Source organism: Vanellus vanellus, assembly GCF_965231255.1.
Source record: "Vanellus vanellus genome assembly, chromosome: 25".
NCBI classification, from domain to species: Eukaryota; Metazoa; Chordata; class Aves; order Charadriiformes; family Charadriidae; genus Vanellus; species Vanellus vanellus.
Genome location: NC_138930.1, coordinates 329,797 through 353,518, shown reverse-complemented (window position 1 = coordinate 353,518; position 23,722 = coordinate 329,797). Strand labels below are relative to the sequence as shown.

At 49.6% G+C, this 23,722-nt stretch overlaps 1 protein-coding gene across 2 annotated transcripts; it reads left to right on the top strand.

Moving 5' to 3' along the window:
• The first annotated feature begins 4,406 nt into the window (after positions 1–4,406).
• On the top strand, positions 4,407–22,645 carry MIER2 (MIER family member 2). Of its 2 annotated transcripts, XM_082495257.1 has the most exons (13): positions 4,407–4,421; positions 9,772–9,859; positions 10,413–10,564; positions 11,277–11,462; positions 12,148–12,271; positions 12,950–13,059; positions 13,745–13,814; positions 15,938–16,089; positions 16,852–16,933; positions 17,034–17,128; positions 17,928–18,055; positions 19,061–19,197; positions 20,016–22,645. In XM_082495257.1, exons 1-13 carry the CDS (start codon positions 4,413–4,415, stop codon positions 20,489–20,491), a joined length of 1,809 nt encoding a protein of 602 aa, XP_082351383.1. In that variant the 5' UTR covers positions 4,407–4,412; the 3' UTR covers positions 20,492–22,645. The 2 variants fall into 2 exon arrangements, with proteins under 2 accessions (XP_082351383.1, XP_082351384.1); XM_082495258.1 differs by lacking the exons at positions 4,407–4,421; positions 9,772–9,859 and having other exon boundaries at positions 17,928–18,031.
• The last annotated feature ends 1,077 nt before the right edge of the window (positions 22,646–23,722 follow it).

Below are 23,722 nucleotides of genomic sequence, written 5' to 3'. Positions count from 1 at the left end.
CAGTAATAACTGGATTGGACATTACAGGGACTTTCCCCACAGAAAGATCATCACTGCATTGCAATTAAGAGTAAACGTCAACCCTGCAAGAGGATCGTTAGCACAGGGTCAGCAGGAAACCCAAGTTAAGACCTGTCGGTGTTGTCATGCTGAGAGTGAGACTTGCTCGCGCATTATCGGGTGCTGCCCTGAGGGGCAAGGTGCCAGGAGCAAAAGGCGCCAAGTGTGTGATCCATGGGCTGAGGAAACTCAAAAGGGAGAATGGTCTGTGTTTCATGAGCCACTCCCACTGGACTACAGAGATGAGGGCCGAAAGCCTGGCTGAACATTTGGGAAGGGTTCTCAGGCACTGGTGGTTGATATAACCACCAGGTACAAAAGTATCTACTTATGACTGTAGATATTGCACACATTTCTGTAAGCCCCACAGAGACATTATATAATAAAGTATTTTGACTGTAAATAAACTATATTTGTGGGTTGTGATGACTTGAAGTCTGTTGGGAGGGAGGGAGGGAGGGAGGAAGGATGATAGGTACAAGAAGGGACCCCTATAGCCATGATGCCTCACCTTAACCACCCATCCGGTCACTGGCCTTACTCGGGTGGACAGGCTGCCTTAGCTAACCTGGAAAAGGACGGTGTAAATTGTATGTGTTCAATAAATAGCTGACAGCACCAAGAAACCAGCGTGTTTTAGAACTATAAACACTTGTCTGAAAACCTAAACTAGTATGTTATTCGCGAGTAGCATAGCTCCATCTAGCATTCATAAAAACTGATGCTTCTCTAAAACTTAATTCATAACTATTTTGTTAAGTGTTATAAACTGTTCTTTTGTCTGTTAACAGCCTCAGCCAACAGGAATCCGAGTGCTTCTTATAGTCAAATCTTGTACATGCAGCTCTATTGCCTCCTCCACATTTAGACCATCCTTCACTCTGCAGATGTTTGCCTTGTGGCAGGACACAGCTGGACACAAACCTCTGCTTTCCCTGGGCAGGGGTCAGTCCTTTCCCAATAATGATATAAATTTTTTTCCTATCAAAATTGCTTTTTGAGCCCACGTAAACTTTTTTATATCTATAACCCCTTGTGGCTAAACACCCCATTGCTGAACTGTGAAAAAGTATTTGCTGTTTGTCTCGGGGCTGTAAAGCTTTTCCAAGAAGCAGCACTGCTTACCGGGTAGAGCACAGGCGGATGAGAGAAAGGAGGGCAAGACCTAGGTTCCCCCCGGTGTTGCAGCCAAATCGACCCTGGATTTGGCCAAAGCCACTTCACCCTTCTACGTTTTGTCACCTTTGTCCACAGAGCAGTGATTTTAAACCAGAGTGCTTTTGGAGTGCCATGATTAATCACTTGCAAACACCTGGAGAGTCTAAGCCACCCTCTATTCCAATGCCCTTCATGTTTTTTAAAGGCCTTTGAAAATTTCAAAATACTGAATGTCAGGTGCTAAAATCTCTGAGTTACTGTGCTGACGTGGGGCTGCCTTTGCGCACACACTAACTGCCCTGCAGCCCGGCACCACAAACAGGCTGTGTGCTGTCTTTGGAGCCTGGCGGTGGCTGCTGGATGGAGAATCACTGCATCTGGTAATTCTGAGGACAGAAATTAACGTACTCGGCAATGGAAGTGTCTACTGAAAAGTGTTTCACCACTCCCTCAGGGAAGCGCAGCCGCTTGGAGAGACTCAGCCTGGCAGTTGTCACTGCAATCATTAAACGGAGCAGCAGAAGTTGGTGCGAATGCTGCTCCGGGTCAGTAGAGCTGAGCTCCTGGCACAGCACTCAAATAATGAATAGAGCTGGGCAATTGTCATGAAGAATTAAACTTGCTGCAATGAGTCCTTCCCTCCAAATGTTTGGGAGAGAGAAGCTTGCTCTGCGAGGCCAAGGGAGAGCTCATATCAACGTGCGAACAGGAGTTCGCGCTGCAGCCTGCCCTGCACAGCCGGACTGTGGCCTCTGCAGGTTTGGGTACCGAGCGCTCGTGGGACGGGCACAGCCATTTGGGGGAAAGCAGTCCCATGGGCTGCCTGAACCGCTTCCCAGATCATGCTGGGTAGGTAGCCGACCAGCAAGACGGCTTGACCCCAAACCCAGGCTTTTCTGCTTTTTGCGGTGACAAAACACCTGGATGCACTGTTGGGAGCAAGGCAGAAAACAGCATTTCTTTTGAAATTTCTCAGAAAGTTAGAGACAAGGTTACTTTTTTAATAGAATAAACAGCATTTGCAATTTGTTAGTCCTTTGAGAAGAGCTCGACAGCTCTGTACGAGGGAATAAAGGCCTGTTCAAGTGCTCTGATTCTCAGCTCAAGGGCCACCACCACTTCAGAAGCACTTGATAACACTTTGCTTCCTGAGCTCAAAAGTGTGAGCGAAACCCAACAGAGAGCAAATTGCCAGGGTGCCGGGTGCGGAGGCTGCTGCTAACGACTGAGCACTGAGAAAGCCTCTGCGGCTGTATTGCTGCTGTCAGAGGAAGATCTGGTCGCAGCCTGAGAGGCATTGGCTGAACGATGATTTACTGCACTTGATGACACTAAGCTGAGTGGCGCGGTCAACACGCCTGAGGGACGGGACGCCATCCAAAGGGACCTGGACAATCCGGATAAGTGGGTCCCTGTGAACCTCAGGAGGTTCAACAAGGTCAAGTGCAGGGTCCGACACCTGGGTCGGGGCAACCCCCGGTATCAATACAGGCTGGAGATGAAGGGATGGAGAGCAGCCCTGAGGAGAAGGACTTGAGTGTACTGGGGGATGAAAAGCTGGACATGAGCCAGCAATGTGCTATCACAGCCCAGAAAGCCCCCCACCCCCCAGGCTGCATCCCCAGCAGCGTGGCCAGCAGGGCGAGGGAGGGGATTCTGCCCCTCTGCTGTGCTCTGGGGAGACCCCCCCCGCAGTGCTGCCCCCTGCTCGGGGGGTCCCCACAGCAGAAGGACACGGACTTGGTGGAGCGGGGCCAGAGGAGGCCCCAGAGATGCTGGGAGAGCTGGAGCCCCTCCGCTGGGAGGACAGGCTGGGAGAGGTGGGGGGGGTCAGCCTGGAGAAGAGAAGGCTCCGGGGAGACCTCATTGCGGCCTTTAAGTACTTATGGGGGGCCTACAGGAAAGATGGGGACAGACTTTTTAGCAGGGCCTGTCACGATAGGACAAGGGGTGATGGCTTTAAATTAAAAGAGGGGAGATTTAAACTAGATATAAGAAAGAAATTTTTCTATGCTGAGGGCGATGAGACACTGGCCCAGATTGCCCAGGGAAGGGGGAGATGGCCCATCCTTGGCCCATGCCAGGTTGGACGGGGCTCTGAGCAAGCTGATCCAGTTGAAGATGTGCCTGCTCATGGCAGGGGGTTGGACTAGATGGCCTTTAAAGGTCCCTTCCCACCCAAACTGTTCTATGGTTCTGTGATCGATCAAATGGTGAGATCTGGTGCTGAATGCAGCTGCATGTCCTGCCAGTTGTGTTGGCAGCTCGTTAATGCACACCTTGAGGAAAGCCTGGCTGTGGCTGTAGATTCCCGAGGGACAGAAGATTCCTCTGGCAGGGTGATTGTCCTGGTTTTGGTTGGGACAGAGTTACTTTTTTTCCTAGTAGCTGCTGTGCTTTGGATTTAGTATGAGAATGTTGAAAACACATATTGTTTTAGTTGTTGCTAAGTGATGTTTATATTAACTTAAGGACTTCTCCAGCTTCCCATAGAGGCACAGACAGGACAAGTTGGCCAGAGCAAGTTCCGTACCGCAGACGCTGTGCTCAGTATATACAGGGGAGGTGGCTGGGGGGGCAGTGACCTGCGATCGCTGCTTGGGACGGGCTGTGCAACCCATCACCGAGTGGTGAGCAATTGCATTTGCATTGCTTTATTTTGTATATTCTTTTGCCATTTGTTTTCCCCTCTCTTTCATTAATGTTCTATTAAACTCTCTTCAACTCAACCCACGAGTTTTTTTCCTCCTTTTCCTCTCTAACTGGGGGGGAGGGGGGGAGCGAGTGAACGGCTGCACGGTGCTAACTGCCGGCTGGGGTTGAACCCCCACGGACTCCCTCTGCCTCTCTCCCGGAGCCCTCAGCAGACCCTCGCCTTGCCGCCACCCCCCTCCTCGCAAGGGCCCGACTGACGCGGTTTTGTCGCCGCTCCCGGGCTCGTACCCCCGATTCCTCCCTCTGCTGTGACCGCTGCGCGAGACGTGGACGACTTTTTATCAACAGGCTGCTCAGCCAGAGTCACTCCAGATTTGTGTCCTGCGGATTCGGCTCACGGGAGCGGCCGCTATCGGCGCCGGTAGCGGCGGGGCCCCCTGACCCCGGCCCCGCCCTCGCGGCGCCGCAGCCAATGAGCGGCCACCGCCGCATCCGGGGCTCGCACACCCCCCGCCCCCCCCCGCCACTCGCTCTCGGCCATGGCGGAGGTGAGTGAGCCGCCGCCGGGGTCGCGCCGGGCCTCGGGCCTTCCGCCTCCCCCGGCCGGGCGGGGGCACCGAGATCCCCCCGAGCTCCGGTGTAGATGAGGCGGGACGGGGGCGCCGGGTCCGAGCGAGCGCGGCGAGGAGCAGGGGAAGGGCCCGGGGGGAGAACCGGGCCGGGCGGCGGGGCAGAGCCCGAGCCTGGGGAGCGGCGCCGGCTCTGCCCTCCCGCCAGCGCTGGAGGAGGCAGCAGCGGGTCTGCTCGTGGCCGGGCTTCCGAGAGAGGGGCCCCGGTGGGCGCCCGGGAGAAGCGCTGAAAGGGGCTTTGGGCCGGGGGACCCGCCAGAGCGGGCGGGGATGGCGGGCCGGACTGCCGGGGCTGGAGTGCGGGCGCGGTGCCTGGGCCCGCGGCCCGGCGAGGGATGGTTCCACCGCGGGGCAGGCAGGGTCCGGAAGGCTGACGGAAAGGTGCGATGGCAGAGGGTGAAGCGGGAACCCCTGAGGCTTTGGCACAACAGGGTCCGACAGTGTCGGGGTTGCTGGGGTCAGAGGGGCGCAGAGCTGCTGGAAAGGGGCTCACAAAAACTGGAGGTAAGCGACAGGACCTGAGCGGTGGGAGAACATGGAGGTCGGGAGAGCGGGAATGGCAGAGGTCTGGGGAAGGTGGTGGGAACAGCTCGGCTGGGTGGCTGGGACCAGGAGAACCGCTCTGCCGAGGGAGCGGGAGGGCGAGGGGAGCTTGTGCTGTGGTGCTGGGTGGGGATGCCCCTGCTGCCTCTCCCATTGCGATGCTGTGTTTGTCTTGGTGCATTGAGCCGAAATGTTAGTGCCATCACTCCACCACACTTACAGTTGGTGATGCCATTCCGTGTCGGGTCTTGACACATCCTTGAAATATCCCTGTCCTATTGTAATGGTGGTTGTGGCACATCCACGCTTCATTTCCATCACGAGATCTTTGTAGTGACCACGACGTGGGAAAAAGACGCTGGGAAGACATCGAGGTAGCTGGCTGCTGTGTCACAGGGTCTCAGAACACTGCTAACTGAGACAACTTCTGTTCGACAGCAGGGCTTCGCTTTTAGGGTGTTTCAGTATTTTGCATGAGGAAGGTGCCATCTGGCCTGCCTGACGTCCCATCCAGAATGGTTTGGTCTTGGCTGCTGCCTTTGGCAGAGCACGAAGAGTGCTGCATTCCTCTGTGCTGAAGCATTACTTCGGCACATTGTTGGGCTGATGTGATGCGCTGAAGTGCTGCCCTGGCACGCTGCGCCATGTGGCCATTGTGCATGCAAGTCTCTGTCATGGGGAGATCCAGAAGTAGTTGCTGTCTTGCAGAAGATGTTTGCCATCCAGAGGGACCTGGACAGTCTTGAGAGGTGGACCTGTGCAAACCTCATGAAGTTCAGCAAGGCCAAGTGCAAGGTCCTGCATGTTGGTCTGGACAATCCCAAGCACGAATCCAGACTGGGCGGAGAATGGATTGAGAGCAGCCAGCCCTGGGGAGAAAAACTTGGGGGTGTTGGTTGATGAGAAGCTCAACATGAGCCAGCAATGTGCGCTGGCAGTCCAGAAAGCCACCGGCAAAAGAGGCATGGCCAGCAGGTTGAAGGAGGTGATTCTGCCTCACTACTCCACTCTGATAAAACCCCTCTGCAGTGCTGCTTCCAGCTCTGGGGCCTCAGCACAGAAGAGACATGGACCTGTCTGAGCAGGTCCAGAGGAGGGCCAGGAAGATGATCTGAGAACTGGAGCCCCTCTGCTGGGAGGACAGGCTGAGAGAGTTGGGGGTGTTCAGCCTGGAGAAGAGAAGGCTCCAGGGAGACCTCATAGCCCCTTCCAGTCCCTAAAGGGGCTCTAGAAAAGCTGGGGAGGGACTCTTAATCAGGGATTGAAGTGATAGGATGAGAGGGAACAGTTTTACACTGAAAGAGGGGAGATTTAGATGAGATATTAGGAAGAAATTCTTTCCTGTGAGTGTGGTGAGGCACTGGCCCAGGTTGCCCCGAGAAGCTGTGGAAGCCCCATCCCTGGAGGTGTTCAAGGCCAGGCTGGATGGGGCTTGGAGCAACCTGGTCTGGTGGGAGGTGTCCCTGCCTGTGGCAGGGGGTTGGAACTAGATGATCTTTAATGCCACTTCCAACTCTAACCATTCTATGAATTGTGCAGTATCTCTGCTGTGACATTGCAACAGCATGTGATTTCAGCACTGATTTTCCAGACCCATGCAGGAGATTGCCTGTGCGTCTTGTCCTCTGCTCATTTTTTGCTCTTTCAGGTCCATAGCTTCCAGGATGAATCCGTTTCCATCCATACCACTTCCCTCTGACTACAGCTGGAGTTTGTAGAAAATGGACCCATGTCAAGTAGTACAAACAAGGCAAAGGAACAAGGAATGCTTCTCTCACTGAGTCTGAAATACATGTTAAACTAGCTCAGGAAACCACGTTAGTTATTGTAGTAACACTTTTTCCTCGCTTTGTTGCAAGAGTGGTTTCAGCCTGAAGAGTTTTCTTGGGTAGTTTCTCTGGACAAACAGTCTGCCTTGCACTGGAAAACAGCTTTTTCAGTGCAAAACACTCCAGCTCTTCCTCTGCCTGTGTTTTTTAAAACATGGCTGTTCCTTTGTTCTGTGTGGTCAAAAACTTGAGTCTAGAATTAAGGAGGGAATGCTGGAGTCATCCAGAAATACAAACATGGGAGTGAGTAATTAGTCAACCTCTATGTAACTTTTGAGAGGAAAGTTTTATTCTTGTGCCTGAGAAGGAGAGACTAGTGGAATAAAGCAGCTGCTGGGAAACTTAAAGTGAGATTAAAGGAATTTAATCTCCCTTTGTTTTTCCCTGCAATTAAATGGCCCGTGGACGGAGGAGCCATTTTCCAGCATCGTGCTACACAGCCAAAATAAATGGAGTTCACCACTGTGACCTTTCATGGTGACCAAAACTGTCACCAGCAGTAGGAGCATCTACAACTTGGCCAAGAACCATTCTTGATCTGGAGATATCTGGTAGTGCCTTGGTGTTGCTGATGTCTTTCTGATGGATGTAATGCTGTTGCATTCTTTGAAAATGTGTGACATTTGGATTCGAAGTGTCAGACTACAGCTACCTTACCTTCAAATGAAATAACTCCACATCATGTGGCATTGTCAATCAGTGTAATCAGGAATATTCTCTCTGTCATCATTTACATATTTAAGCCAGACCTGCCTTTCTCCCCTACTTGTTTGACTTGGACTCTTGCTTGCATGGTCTTCTGGATTTGTAAATGATCTGAGGGATCATTCAGTTTCACACATGTTTAAATTTGGGTGTGGAATGGGCCATTTGCTTTGTCTGTCGCTTGTTTCTTTTTTTCTCAGCCCAAACACAGCAGTGCTAGTTATTTTATGGTGACTCCAGCTCACAGCAGTTCCCACTTGCTCTAATGCGACATTATTGCTTTGGGGAAATAAGCTCATGATTAGTTAGTGACTTGTCATCTTGTCGTACTGACTATTACTCTTCATTTCGGCACCTGATCATTAATATAAGATCTCATCATTCCTGAAGTATTCTTGACATCTTTTCAAGCCAGCCCATGCACTGCTAACAGTTTCAGTCTTTGTTTTCACAATCCTTTGCATGCAGCTCCTTATTGATCCCCATGCGAAGGAGGCGCAATTGATATACAGATTATTGTCTCAGGAAGGAGAGTTCTGCAGATCCCTCAAGACTAGAGGGAGTAAGTGTAGACCTCACCCTTATCCTTTTCATGAAACCAGGCTTGTTTGCTTGGAAGGATTTATCCCAGAGGGTTTTGTACTTGGTCACATTGCATCAAGGTGCAATGAAGGGGCATTGACACTTTTGCGAGTTACGAAGCTGTTTCCTAGTATGACCATCCTCAAAATGGAGGCTGTCCGAATCCTTTCTGTCCCCTTCTCTTTTCATTATCTCATAAACTCCTCGCTTTTCTTTTAGTGCACACGGTCACTGGGCCCTGCCTGTAGCCAGACAAAGTGGTCTCCAGTGGGGTTATCTTGCTGCTAATAATCAGACACTCGGGGATGGTGAATTGCAGCGCACAGTGTGCGCTCCAGTTGACTAGAGGCATCCTCTTTTCACTAGTCCTGGTAGAGGAAGGAGCAATAATTCCACAGGTGCTTCACAGATCCTTTCCCTTCCTCCCTCTCAGTCCTTCTCTCGTATGGCAATATCTTCTGCTGCCTTCCAGGCCAACCATTATCTTAGTGTTAGTTATACCTGGAAAATAGCTGTCTCTCTAGTCATTATGGAATTTGCAATATATGTGTTAACCTGAAGGCACTAACTTGGAACCCAAAGTCTGGTGTGGCTTTTGGTGCATACTTTGCTTTGTTGTTAGAGGATGAATTTCGATGTGAAGCTGTACTATGTTTCCTGAAATAAGTCTTGAGAACTTCCTACTGAAGCATTGTAGATGTCCTGACTCGCACTAAGTAAGTGAGGAGTGACTGTGCACAGCTGAGATTATTAATGGCTGAGGATCATAAAAAGATGTCATTGGTGATTGAGGGACTGAGACTATGATTTTCTTCTGCAGTCAGATGCTCTCAGTCACCCAAAGGCATTGTTTAATTACCTGCTTGCTCCCTACCTAGGCTGAACTTGATGAACAGCATTTCCATGTACAGCAGCCCAAGGAGCAGCAGATGTTCTGGGTTTCTTTCCAGGCCCCAGCCCATATTGCTGCCTGAACTCCTGACCGAGCACTGAATGCCAGAAAGCAGGTGCCTGTTCTCGGTGTCTACCTGTCTCACCCTTTCCTGCCTCGCCTGTGCCACTTGGAGTCCTTTGCTCCAGACTCCTTTGCTGCCTGCTCAGCTCTAAGTTTCTTTGCTCGTCCCTCTGAGCCTTCTGGATGTGGTGAGGTGTTAGGGAGAAGCCAGCATATTGTGCCTGGCTGCTTCCGATTGCCTCTCCAAAGAGTGGGTCAGTTCATAAAAATGCTGTGTTCAAACAAGCGTGGTGTGTGTATTTAGAATAAAGGCTTAGTGTAAGCCATAAGGATCTGAGGTCTTAAACTGGTGAGAGGATAAATAATTAGTGGAGTGCTGAAGATAAAAAAGATAAAATGGAAATGTGGCCACGTGCAGTTAGAGACTGAGGGGACAGTGATGAATCCGGAGGAGAGGAGGCCTGGAAGAGCTGCTAAATACACTTGACTAGAGCTCTCTTCGCACAGCACAGTTTCTAATGCTACCCTGTGTGGGGTTTGTTAACTTTTGCTTTGAAACTAAGTTAATTGCATTTGATGGTGGGGTTAAGTGGCTAGAGGCGTGTTACGTTTTTAAGCAGAGATGTCTCAGCCATATTTTTCTCTTTTCTTGAAGGCCTCGGTTGGCAGGCAGAGTCCGAGGGTGGTGCCATACCCAGCCCACAGTCTATGTCCTGGAGAGCCTGGCCTTCAGAGTGCAGCAGGTAGCCGCAGTTTAAGTATGCTTCTGTTTGTTGGTCTGGTTTCCAGAGGAAACAAGGCTCCTGTGATCAGCCTGTCCGTTCCCTTCTCCTTCCAACATCTTCTGAACCTGTTGGTTGATTCCCATGCCATTTGACAGAGGAGGAACGTCTTAAAGATGCCAAAGCTCCTGCAAGTGTCCATTTGCCTGTTTTTGCAATAGAGGTAATTATCCTAAAAATGCCTCGGGCGAAGGAAAGGCTGCAGTGTGCATTGACATGTTATGACATTAGCGAATCCAGTCAGGAGAGACGCATAAATACTCAGAAAACCTTCAGATTCAGCTTTCAGTCAGTTGTGGGACTTGAAAGTGCAGAGAACCTGGCTTTGCAATTTAGCACTCACGGAGTGGCTTCTTTCAGTTGTGGTCCCCAGCCCTCTTGCTACTCTCTACCTAATCTCTCTCTTTGGCTTATCATGGCTGCACACACAAGAGGGGGTCGTCCCAAGCTTTCTTTCATCTGAAGATTTGGTCCAAGGTGGTGCTAGTATGCCAACTTCTTCTAATCCCTGCAGTTGTGTCAATGGGCTCAGCTGATCATCGACTGAACCTGGCAGAGATACTTTCACAGAACTATGGTGTACGGGAAGAAAGAGAAGAAGAAGATGATACTCAGGAGAAGCAGAAATCTTTAGAAGAGCTGGAGAAGAGCATCAGTGCCTCTCAGGTAAAGGCAGCAAGGGAGGGGAAGGGAAATTAAGTGCTGGATTTTCTTGTTTCCTTTGACAGTACTGGTACCGAAAATCTTTGTGAGAAACTCTGACTTGCTCGCTCAGCTGGCCATGCGCTGTGTTTACCCATCAACGACTCTCATGTTTGAATTTGGATAGGAAGGAATTGGCTGACAGTAGGTAACAGCAGTAAATTTTGGAGTCTTCCTCTGCCAAGTAGCCACTCTGATGAGGTCGTCTTTGCTCACCTTGCTGAAGAGCCATCAGGTGTTGGGTGTATGTCTGTTTTATGGTGGAGGAACCACAAAGATGAGATGATGTGGTCCTCTTGTGGGTGGTCCCGCAGAGGCCTTGTTGAAACACAGAGTGTGTTCGTGGTGACAGAGACTGTTTCTTCAGGTCAGGCACAAGACTAATACAGGCTCTTTGCTCCTTCCCTTCCTCGGTGTAAATACAGTTCTGCCTTCTGGCATCTGTTCACCAGCATGAAATCTAGTATAAAAAATAAGTATATTTAAAAAATGCCCTTGACTGTATTGCTTTGGGCTGAAAGTTCCTGGATTCTTCATACATTTGAGAAGAACAGGTTAAGGGGGGTCCTGATAGACTGTGCCTCCTTCACTACACAGCGTTGCCTGAGGCAGTTCAGAGCCCCCAGAAGAGCAGAGCTGCCTTGACTGCCTCTGCATATCTCTGTGTTCACTACAGCTGGTGTTGTACTCGGTGATTGTTCCATTCCTGATGAAGCTTTGTCCTCCTCTCGCTCAGAGCAGTGAAATGCCATTTGAGGAGCTGCTTGCACTTTATGGCTATGAGGCATCTGATCCCATCTCGGAGCAGGACAGTGAGAGCAATGATATTACTCCAACCCTCCCAGATATGACTCTGGATAAGGTAAGAGCATCTGTCTGCTTGGGTGTATGCTGTTAGCCGGTGCTGTATGTTACTGTACTGTCTTGGAGCTTGAGACGTCTAGTGGCTCTTTTCAGGTGGGGTTTGATTAATGCTGGGGGAAGGGGTCTGCCTAATTCTGGTGTCCCAATGAGGAACACCAGGTGCAGAAATGTGAATGCAAAGAGCTTAAAGGAGACCAGAGAAAGGATGACTGTTTTAAAAAGAACACTGTAAAAACTATGTACGGAACTTGGGCTACGAGTCTGCACATAGATGTGGATCTGTGGAGAGTCAGGGAAGGTTTGTATCTTTCCAGGTGAAGCTATGGCCTCTCCTGTTCTAGCTAAAGTCTTTAGACAGCTTTTTTTTTCCTTCCAGGATCTTTGAGATATTTGCTATGGGGAGCTCTACAGAAAGGGCCACTTGTTCATCTTCTCTATGGCTTCCATAGGAGCCACTCTTGACGCTTGTGGAAGTGCTTCTAGGGAAGATAATCTAGGGGTGGTGGGGAGTGTGAGAGGGAATCTGTCTTTGGAGGAGCTATGGGAGGGTGAGGAGATCTGTGGATGTGGCTGTGGCCACCTTTGGCCAGAAATGCTTTACTGTAGGCCTCACCCCCCCTCATATACTTTTTTTTTTTTTTTTTAATTTAAAATATTTTTCACTTTCTTGTTGTTGTTAAAAGGAACAAATAGCGAAGGATTTGCTTTCAGGGGAAGAAGAGGAGGAGACACAGTCTTCAGCTGATGATCTGACTCCATCCGTCACATCCCACGATGCATCAGACCTATTCCCAAACCAGCCTGGTTGTATGTGTTGCTAATTTCTAAGTAATCGTTTTTTACTGTGCAGGGTAGGGCAAGAATGTTTTTCTTGATTTTGTCCCTTAGTTTCCTGACATCAGTTTTTCCACTTGCATTCTGGGGGCTGCAAATTGCCAATGGTTGCCAGTGGTGTTAGGAATGGTGTTACCAATTGTTACCATAACCATTGTTTAGGACATGATAGAGCGTAGATGAGCAATGGGATGAGGAAACAATTGTCACTAGCTGTAACTCATAATATTGAGAAAGTGAGAATTGCTTTGCTACCTGCTGTAACTGCAGTCTGAAAGATCAGTACCTGATCTGACATCTCTAGAAGTGAATAAATTCAGTAGTACTAGTGGTGTGAGATAATGTGGCAGTTCCTAAATATTGGAATACATAGGGAGCCAAAGCGCGTGAGAGAGGCAGCATGAAGTGATCTTATTCCTTCTGCTAGCCTGCAAAACAAAGGAGTGTGAGCTCCCCGGGTTGGTTGGGACCACCCATGTGGCAAGTGTACAAATTCTTTTGTTTGAAAGGAGAAAAATAAAATATGGGTAAGCTGTCACTGAGGACCATGCTGAAAGTAACTTTAGGACAGAAAATGAAGGGAAGGAGAGGGAACATAGAGCAGTAGAACAAAAAACCTTGTAACTACAGATCTTTTCCTTTCCTACAAAGCAAACAACTTCCTTGCTGATGAAGACAAAGAACCCTGCTCATCTCCATGTGCTTCCTCCATGGCTGAGGATTCAGAGGAGGATTCCATCCCATCCAACGAATGTAAGAAGGTAAACGATCTGAGTGCATTGGGAAGAGGAGCTAATACCATGTGCCTGAGTCTGAGGAAAGCATAACACCAAAGCGCTGTGATATTTCCCAAAGAAATTTTCTTTCTTTTATTTTCTTTTGCTCAGCACCTTGTGTTTTGTGGTAAGGTGGTAGAAATGGGTTACAAGAGGGTTTTTTTAATAGGATCTTGAAATCTGTATCTGAAATTATCTTCTGCTTCAGATATGGAAAATGCTGTTGGTGCTTTTGGTAAACTAAAACTGCAGCTTGTAGCCCTATAAAGGTGAAATGCTGTGCAATATTCCCAGCAGGATTTACTGAGAAGAAACCATCACACAAAAGAGAGGAGCAGACTTCCAAATTCATCCTGTTTGTGAAGGTTGCAGGAGAGCTGCTGCTTCTTTTTTTTTTTTTATCTCTGGCCTCTGCTGTTTGCCGTATATCTTTAACATTAAAACTACGTAAATGCCTAAGGTCCCCAAAGTATCATCTGGCTGGTAGTAACTCTTTTTAGTTACCCTATAAAATAGTCAGGGTTCCCTAGAAGTAATAGTGACAGTGGGGACTACCGATACATAAATCGGCCTCGTGGTGTTGTAATCCCTAAATCATGAATTACACCTTAGTGCCTACGTGGTGCATTTTCCATTTCAATTTACCCACTTCTCTGTGGTGATGTTTCAGGAGATCATGGTTGGACCTCAGTACCAAGCCACTGTTCCCATCCTCCACTTAAGCAGGCATGGTGAAAAAGGTAAGGCAACCTGCTTTGTGTATCTTGTTTGGATGTAGGGCTACTAGCCTGGGCATCTGATGGGGCCCTGGTTCACCTGTTCTGCTCTGTATCTCTGGGCTTGGCACCTCTCAGTGTTGACACCAAAATTTAGAGCTACACCTGAGCTAGCTATAAACTGGCCTGTTTGCATAGGGCTAGTAGTACAGCTACAGAACATAATCAGCGAAAACTGGGTTGGTGTGACAGGTTTGGAGGAGGGGGTCTCAGCTGTAGTCAAAGAGAAGGAATACCCTTCTGGAGATACTCTATTTTTCTCTGTTTTCCTTAAGTAGCCAGGATTATTTTCACTCGGTACTTCCTGGAGCTGATCAGTTTCCAATTTAGTAGGGTGTCTGCAGAGTAGATGGAGGTGCCTTGATTGCAGATTGTGTCTAATAACTAATGCAATACTAGCACCAGCTCGTTGAGTTTCTGAAGAAGATAGCTAACAGAAAGCCAAGTCTTTAGAAGTTACTCGCTTCCTCCCTAGTTCTTTTATCCTAGCAGTCTCTGAGCAAATTAGTAAAAGGAGATAAAATATATCAGTTTTGCAGGTACTCTTTTAGATTTACTCAATATAGTTCTCAGAGCTTTTCGCTGTTACTTTACAGAACTATAGAACAGTTTGGGTGGGAAGGGACCTTTAAAGGCCATCTAGTCCAACCCCCTGCCATGAGCAGGCACATCTTCAACTGGATCAGCTTGCTCAGAGCCCCGTCCAACCTGGCATGGGCCAAGGATGGGCCATCTCCCCCTTCCCTGGGCAATCTGGGCCAGTGTCTCATCGCCCTCAGTGTAAAAAAAATTTCTTCCTTATATCTAGTTTATCTCCCCTCTTGTGGTTTAAAGCCATCACCCCTTGTCCTATCGTGACAGGCCCTGCTAAAAGTCTGTCCCCATCTTTCCTGTAGGCCCCCCTTAAGTACTTAAAGGCTGCAATGAGGTCTCCCCGGAGCCTCCTTTTCTCCAGGCTGAACACCCCCCCACCTCTCCCAGCCTGTCCTCCCAGCAGAGGGGCTCCAGCCCTCCCAGCATCTCTGGGGCCTCCTCTGGCCCCGCTCCACCAAGTCCGTGTCCTGCTGCTGTGGGGACCCCCCGAGCAGGGGGCAGCACTGCAGGGGGTCTCCCCAGAGCACAGCAGAGGGGCAAAGTCTCCTCCCTTCATCAGTGCTCTCAGCCTTCTGTATTGAAGACCACAGATTTAGCGAGTGTTTTCCATAACCTGTATATTTGCATCAGTGTGAAATGAAACTGATAGTAGATCCCGATGGGGGTCTTTTATGCCCTGTCTGTAGTGCCTCTGACCTGATTTTAGTGATTCTACAGGGCTGAAGAATCAGTTCCTTTGTCTGTAGAAATGACTTAAGTGCAGAGGGTGCTAATGAAAGGAAATAATAGTAATATGAATAGAAAAATCTCAATATTTCTGATTTTTTATTGCAGAGTCTTTCTTCTGGCTCTCCTCTGTGCTGCTATTTTACTTAAACGTCTCCGTGTTGTTGTGTGCCATGTTCCCACGGACTAAGAGCTTTGAAAGCCAAAAGGGGCAAGAATCACTTGGTGATGCAGTGTGCTCCTGCTATTCTGTGTGGGTGGAGCAGCTCATGGAGGAGCATTACAAGCTATCACAGGGGAGGGACAGCCTTGAAGCTGCTTAGGTGTGTGTCTGGGACAGGGAGAGGGTCTTGAGACTAGGCCAGGGTTTTAGCTCAAAGCTGCCTTCACCTCCCACTCCTTTTGTTTACTGTGTACTGGAAAAGACACCCGAGAACCTAGGGGGTTTTAGTTGCCAAGATTAATGAATTGAAGCAAAAATCTCTGAGAAACATGGTAACAAAAACCTTGTCAACCAACCCTTCTGAAGAAGTGTAAGCAAGCCAAGCCTGTGCTTAGGGCTCTAAAAGAGGTATAAAGAGTATTAAGCTTATCTGCCTCCAAAATCAGGAGGGAAAATGCAGTACCTTCACAGAGATGGTTTCTTCTGTAGCACGAGGTTGGATTACCAAGCAAAGATTTCCTCCCTCCTTCTGTCTCCCATGCAGACGATTTCTCAAAAGCAGCAGAATTCTTTGATTAGCTTATTTCAGTGCTTTTTCTGTTAGCTTATGAGAATGAAGATCAGCTGCTTTGGGACCCAAACATACTCCCTGAGAGAGAGGTTGAAGAGTTCCTGTACCGCGCAGTGAAGCGTCACTGGGAGGAGCTGTCTAGCAGCAGCCTGCCAGAAGGAGAGATGGTAAAGGACAATGAACAGGTAAATGTGGGGGCTTCTTGCAGCCCACAGATACTCTAATGGTGCTGGCGTAGTATTGCAATGTTTCCTACAAGATTCTGACTGAGAGACCCGCTTAAAAGGGAATGAGACCTAACTCCTGTGATTCTCGCTTCCTGGATAAGCAAGAGTGTTCTGCTCAGCTGCAGTCTCAGGAGGGTGCTCACCCTCCTGTTGGAGGACTGAAAAAGGCTGTAGTGGATTGGACCACAGACCTGTCCAGCTTAGTACTTTTCTTCCAATGCAGTAACAGATGTTTGTGGAAAGCGTATAACAGACTGGGCAAGTAGACATTGGGTACTGGTTTTGACTGCATTCTCCCAGTATCCCAAACTGTCTGAGCCAGAGCTTGCAGCGGGAACATCCTTTTGGGTCTGTCCTCTATAGCATTGTCTAATTTTTCTTTGAAGCCAGCAGAAGATCAAACGTTTGGCCAAGAAGTTTCAGAGCAATTGTGTTTCCTCTAAGCTAACTGGGTTAGATTCTCACAGTAAGTTTGCAGGAACACAGAGGCACGTCTGTAATCTGCAGAGCTGCTGGTAGAACTGCATCTTTTTAGTCCCGTGGCTTGTTATCCAGTGCCTTGAAAAGTGGAATAATCTATGCTGATGGTCAAGCTGAGGTTAATGGCAAAGTGGCTCCTGGGGAAAATAAGTTTTACAAGACAAACGTGAGTCATGAGCAAATTGGTTTGTGGTGTATTGCTCAGGTACGCGTTGTCAGTAATTTTCTTCTGTTTCCTAGGCTTTGTACGAACTGGTTAAATGCAACTTCAATGCAGAAGAGGCACTGCGGAGATTACGGTTCAATGTGAAGGTTATCAGAGGTGAGAACCCCCCATATTTGGCTTTTACCCCAAACATCAAGGCACGTGTAACTCTTTCTAGATTCTGTACATATCCAATTCCTCTTTCTTTCTGCTATAGATGAGCTTTGTGCCTGGAGTGAGGAAGAATGTAGAAATTTTGAACATGGCTTCAGGGTCCATGGGAAAAACTTCCATCTTATCCAAGCAAACAAGGTAAGGACGCTCACCCCTGCATCTTACGAAGACAAAGGGAAGGAGGCATGTGCCTTTGCACCAGGGGTCCGTTTTGAGCCTTGGCTAATGCAGGAAGTTCAGGACTGCCGAGTTCCGATCCCAGGCTTTGTGTTGACTCATGCTAGCAGGTGATGGGCTGTTCACTGCCCTGCTCTGCCTTATTTTCCAGGTGGGAGAAGTCACAAACACCACTGACCTGCATGAGTGATGTCAGTTAATTACTGATTAGCCCTTTCTGGAGTCTCAAAAGTTCTTTCCAAACTCTCAGCCCTTGCAGTACTTCTGTGAATGAGTGAGTTGAGCATGTGGATGTTTTGTAAAGTCCCCTAGGGTCCTCTAGAATGAAAGATGCTGTTGTAGGGAGAGCTGGGCCCCAGGACATATGCTGCTGTGCTGGGAGTTGGCAGAACCAGAGAGTCCAGTTGTATCGCTGATTAATTGTGGGCATGTTGACGCTGGCCAGTGAAAATGGATGCAGGTTTGCTTTCTTGATGTTAAGTGTGCTACTGGAAGTGCAGGAAAGTCCTGCACGAATGTACCGTGTGTAAACCCACACTGGGGTCTGCAAGAACAATTGTGCACTGTGGGGAGTTGTTTCTCTGGCCAATAACCACCTTGGAAATCTCAAAACGTGCTTCTGTTCTGCAGCATAGATGTGTCCATAGCAATATAAATTACTGTAATGCACTTCATTTTCTTTGCTGATTAAATGGGAGAATAGTTGCTCTGTAAGATAGATCTTGATGCATGTCTTTCTGACTATGATATTTCTCCTCAGGTCCGCACCCGGTCAGTGGGCGAGTGTGTGGAGTATTACTACATGTGGAAAAAATCAGAGCGCTATGACTACTTCACTCAGCAGACTCGTTTAGGAAGGAAGAAGTACGTCCTCCACCCTGGAGCCACGTGCGTGGAATATTCTCACACTAAAATTAGTAATATTAACGTCCCAGTGAAGGTTCCTGCTGCGAAGCACCTGCACTTAAAAGACTGCACTTTCTGCTCTAGGTTTCTTGGGTGGGAGCATGGAGGGATGCAGTGGATATTCTCAGAACATAAACGCTGTTAGTGTGGGGGAGGGAAGATAAAGCACTTATTTGCGTGGATGTGGACTTTCTTGTGTCAGAAAATACTGTTTTGATTCAGACAAATGCAGCCACAAAAATAAAGGCTAGGGTCAGGGATTCAATGCTGATCTCAGGAAATAATTCAGTGAAGTTTTGGGAAGGGAGCATTTTAAGTTAAAAACTACACTATTTCTGGTGGTTTGGAACCTGAATTATTTTTTTTCCCTGCTGCCACCCTTTAAGGCAAATTCTTCACTTTGAAATGTATGCTAATTACAGAAAATACTTCTCAAAAAGGTTGAAAGTGAAATATTTTAAAAGATCAAAATGAATTATTTAAGTTGAATCAATTAAAAACATTAGATGAAGTATTAGATTTTTTATTATTGTGATGCAAGACAGGAAAATACCTGAAATCTCAAATCCCCCAGAGTGGGAAAATATTTTCTCATCGCTTGCTTGTTGCTGGCACACTAACGTTGTCACAGCCCACTTCAGTCACTATGTGAAGCTGGCTGTTCCCTGGGGAGAGCATTTGACCGTTTATTTCATTATGGAAGGGGCTGAGGCTCAGGGAGAGCTGGGGACAGAGCTCTTTGTTTTGGAACAGAGCCTGTTCCAGTTCATCGTGGGCTGGTCTTAGCCACGCTGAGTTAACTGTGATTGCCTCAGTGCAGAGTCTAAACTGGGCTCTGCAGACCAAGAAGGAATAGACATTCATTCTAGTGAGGTCTCTGCAGTCCTGTTGCTTTATTTGTTAATGGGTTTTAATCCGTCACCGTTTTCCCTGCCTGCATCTCTCTGCTTAACAGGTGGTGGCAGTGCTATCTGTCTTTCCCCACAGGGATTACACTGACAATGACTTGGATGCGGGTGAAGTAGAAAACACCAGTCGTTCTCGGAGCTCCCCACCAATTCCCTCTGCAACTAGCTGCCTGGATTCTCACTTTGGTCAAGATCAGCTAGCAATAGAGAGCACAGGTAACTTCCTTTCTTCTGTCTGCCATGGGGATGACTCGTTTCCCTCGCTCTGCAGCACAGACCCTCCTTTGCCTTTCTCCTGTTGCCATTATCCAGCTGTTCTTCTCCCCGCACCTTGCCTGTGTGCTTACTTTGCCCTGGGCAGATTTTGGTGTGAGCAAAGGAGACTTGTCTGCTCTACATTGATGAGTAGTGACTTAAAAAGAGTTGTTCCTGCTTTGGGCTTGGAGGGGTGGCTTAAGTCATTCACAAACCTAAAGGATTTGCACTAACTTTGGGCACCTGAGTTAGGTGCTTCCGATGCACTAACACACAGACGCACTAGACGTGGGCAGCTCCTCTGGGGACTGATTTAAGGCACCAGAAGTCGGGCTGTACCTGCAAACCGCTTTCAGAGTGAGCTGGCTGTGAGAAGACTCACAGGGAGCCTGAAAGGGGTTCATTCCTTCACCATCCTACTGTAGATGAGGGCTTTGTGTAGGCACCTCCCGGGGCTGTTGGCATGAGGGGATACGACTTTGGATTTGGCTTATCTTGGAGTGTCTCTGTGAGATTTCCTTTAATTTCCATAGAAACACTGATGGCCTCCCATCTGCTGTCTGCATCTTGCCTTTCTTTGGTACGTGCTGGCAGGGATCTTGGTTGCTACAATAAAGAAACATTTGTGCCATCAAACAAATACTGTTGTGATTAGGTGGGATTGAACTGGTTTTTTGTACGTTATGGGCTCACTCTGGCTTTCTTTTACTTGCTGTCCCCCACCTTTTCTTCATCCCTGTCTGTCCATCTCCCACGTTTCCCTCCTTTGCGGTGTGCAGAGCCCCTGAGCGTGGAGAGCACAGCCTGCAGCCTAGGCAGCATGAGTGAATCAGGGCAGGGCTACGAGTGCAGTACTCCTTCGGAGACGAATTGTTCCTTCGACCCCACGGAGGAGACATCCTCAGGCGCCATCTCGGCTTCCTGCACACGACATACTGTCAGCCCCTCAGAATCGGGGCTCTATGCTTTGCCGCCAGCAGGACCAGGACTAGCAGAGAAGCAGGAGATGTTGCAGAGCTCTGGTGAGACGATAACTATGGACTTCACTCTCCCTGCAGACATTAATGAGGGTTTGCCTTTAGTTGCTGGCGCTGTGGATTTGGACAGAGACCCAGAGGCAGTGGTGGCCCCCGCGCAAGTGTCCTTATCGGTCACAGATTTTGGCCTCATTGGCATCGGAGATGTAAATACTTTTCTGACTGCTCATCAGGCTTGCCCAGCACCTGTGGCTCAGTCAGAGCCTTTGTCACAGTGAGAGTCTCCAGTCACAAACTTGTCACAGACCCAGCAAGGACTTTGACCTGACTGAGTGAAATCCTGGAACTTCCACTGTTCCACAAAGACAGTTTGGAGCTGTTGGTCAGAATCCGTCTTTCCATCCTCCTTGATCCAAGGCTACAGTGAAACTACACACCTTTCTGCTCCAGTGTGTTCTGACACAATCACGCAAAGCTGGTGGCTGGCTTTAGTGAGGGGGGAGGTACGTCACCCCCTGTTTTGTTGACCATGTGTCACCCCAGGTAATGCCAGGCTGTTGGGAGAGTCCCTGCCCTCGGGAGAGGGGCCATGTCCCTTGGCCCCAGTGGGATGGTCTGAGTGCAGAGATGCTTTGAGAACAGGGACGTACCACCGGCACTACGGAGACTGGGACAGAGGAGACAGTCTGGAGGTCCAAGAGCTTAGGAAATCTGCAGGGAGCACAGTCCACCCAGGCTGCGGGGCAGTTTGCCTGCAGCAATGGGCATGGCGATGCCAAAGGAAGATGAGGAGTCCTGGCCCTTCACCCACAGATAGTGTGTTGCAGTAGAAGTCATTCTCCTTGTTCCCCTCCCATCAGTTATCCTGCCTGCAGAGCTCTGGGTTGCAACAGGCATGCACACTGCTGTTCGCAGACCTTGCAGCTGTGCGTGACTTTGTGCCCACTCAGCCACCGGCTGCAGGTGCCTGGTCCGGCCCTTTGGCAGAAGTGTCAGGTCTTAGTCAGGGACACCGTGTGGTACGGTAGCGCTGTGTGCACTTAAGTCCTTCTCACCTTCCCTTGCAGTGCTGGGCCGTGCAGAAGTTGTACTGGGAGTAAAGGGAGTTTCTAGATCCACAAAGCGATGTTGGCCCTCAGTGGTGCAGTGCTGCTGCTTCTGTTACTGCTGGTGAATGACTTGATCCGTGCTGACTGCTGCAGTACAGGAGGGTAAAATGCAGATGAAAACATCTGTAGCTTCCCAGCTCGTTCAAAAAATTGTCAGCTGTGGGAGGAGGAGGTTGCTCAGCTCCCAGGGCACCAAGTCTAGGACACCGGTGCCAGCGCAGAGTCCGAGGCAGGACAGCACACCAGTCCCCGGGCATCCCTGCCCCGTACTGCATCACAAAAAAGCTGTCTGTTTTCTGAGAGGAGAGTATGTCTTTACTGCCATTAGCAATGTTTCAAGGAGGTGACAATGGTGGCCCCGCATGGCAGCGAGGTGGCTGGCTACTGAGCAGAGGGCCACAGTGGCATGTTTGTGGGTGTGCTGGAGTCCGGAGCTGCTTCACTTCCTGGGTGTGTTCCAGGCCTGGGGTTTGCCACTGGCTTAAGTCCACATGTTTGCATTTTCCATGCAGGGAATGCTGTCTGGGGATGGGATGACAGGATCAGAGCTTGTCTCATCTTCCAAGCCCCAGACCCATTTTGCGTGCGTTAGCGGGGGTTTGCTTTGGTCCCCAGCCAGCTCTGCTGAGAGGTGCTGAGCTCCAGACATGCACAGCTGCCTTGACCAGACATCGCTTTTTCACCCAGGCGTAACCGGAGGTCTCCCCTCCAGCTGCTCCCAGCTGCTGGAAACAGAAAGCAACTATGAGTGCCCGCTCCATAGTGGAACTGCCCAGGCTGTGATTCCCCTTTTCTGGGGAAGAGAGGAAGCTCCTTGGCTGAAAGGAGACGAGGAGGCAGGGTGAGAGCACGGGCAGCCCTCCCAGGGAGGGCCAGGCCTTGGCATCTCCTCTCCATCAGCCAAGAACATTCTTAGTTTTCCTGAAACCATTTTTTTCTTTGGTTTGTTTCAAGCCCTAATGAAAGGAGAGGGGAGGCTGGGGGAGGCAGAAATGTCTCTTATTTATGTTCTTCAGTGTTGTTTACAGATTCGCATGGGGTCTTTCAACATGAGTGCGGTGCTTTTTCCACATAACTTTAAGGGAAAGGGGTGGAAAGGGCTGGGACAGGGAGGGGGAGTCACTTGGGGAGGAGGTTTGGTTTTGTTTTTTTCTTGGGGTTTTCTTTTTCCTTCTTATGAAGCACATTCACTTTGAGCCGCTCCCAATGCTGGACTCTTTCCCTCCTTCCCCCCCCATCCCCCAAGCCCTACACTGTGAAGCGATACTGCCTTGAAGACCCCTTGACATTATTTATTTAATTAAAACCCTAATTTGAAACTGAGATGGAAGCCTGTTGTGTTTTTGGAGGCTGAGATGCTGCAGTCCTGTGTACCATGATGGTGAGAAAAGTGGTCCTTGCCTCTTCTGTCTGATCCTCTCCCACCCGGGGCGAGCACTCATCTCTCCGTGGGCATGGGCGGGATGCTCAGCACTGTGCTCGGGAAGCTGGTGGCCGCAGATGTTCACAGTGCCTGAGAGAGAGGATGTCCGGAGCAGGGTGTGTAGCTGAATGCTGATCTTGGGTCTGTCCTCGGGGTGGGTAGCGGGCCAGGTAATGACTCTGGAGCCCTGTCCTGTCCTCCTGTCTTGGGTGCTACGATTGCCCCGAGGTCCTGGTGCAGAAGCTGAACTCGACCCGCTCCTGAGCGCAGCTGCTTCTGCTTGATGAGGAGCATCTTCACCTTGGGATCAGTGAAGAGCTTGTGCCTCCAGCCTGCCCTGCCAGAGCCAGGTCTGCGGCGCAGGCATTCACCATGGCCGGAGTGTGTGTGAGCTGCCCTGCTGGCTGCAGCTCCTGTCTTGGGGTCCCTCCTTTCTCTGTTCCTGGCCCTGCCCGCCTTCCCATGCCTTATACCAGTGATGCCATCAGAACCTGGGAGGAGGGCTGACTTCCTTGGCTGTATTTACCCTCCCAGGGCTGTGTGTGGAGGGGAGAGAGATGTTCAGCGCTCTTACAGGTGCCCCGAGTCCTCTGAAATCCTGGCAGCCTTCGGAGGGCCCATGGCGGTGGGAGGTGGGGGTCCATCCATGTCTCACTGGCTTCAGCCAGAAATAACATCCTGGAGGCAAGAGAAACGTTCCTACTGCAACTGCATTGTACGTTTCCGCAAGAAGGCTCATTCCTTGCCACAAAGCCCCTCTGTTTTGTCAGGGCCTTGGGGCGGGACAGGGGCTTCTGTCTCCCTTGCTCACACCTGGACAATCCCACCTGGAAAACCAGCAGGAAAGGGGCAACCCACCCACCCCTCTGTTTGGGAGCTCTCCCCGCTCTGCGTTTCTGGCAGCTCGGCCAGGCAGGGCAAACGCCCACTCGGCAGAACACCGGGCTGCCGAGTGGCAGCAGGCAGAGAGTCCTGGC

Excerpts from the sequence above, each read along its gene's own strand:
- MIER2 (XM_082495257.1), top strand. Across the intron at positions 9,860-10,412 it reads TGGCCTTCAGAGTGCAGCAG|TTGTGTCAATGGGCTCAGCT; the intron begins GTAGCCGCAGTT and ends TAATCCCTGCAG. Across the intron at positions 10,565-11,276 it reads AGAGCATCAGTGCCTCTCAG|CTGGTGTTGTACTCGGTGAT; the intron begins GTAAAGGCAGCA and ends TGTTCACTACAG.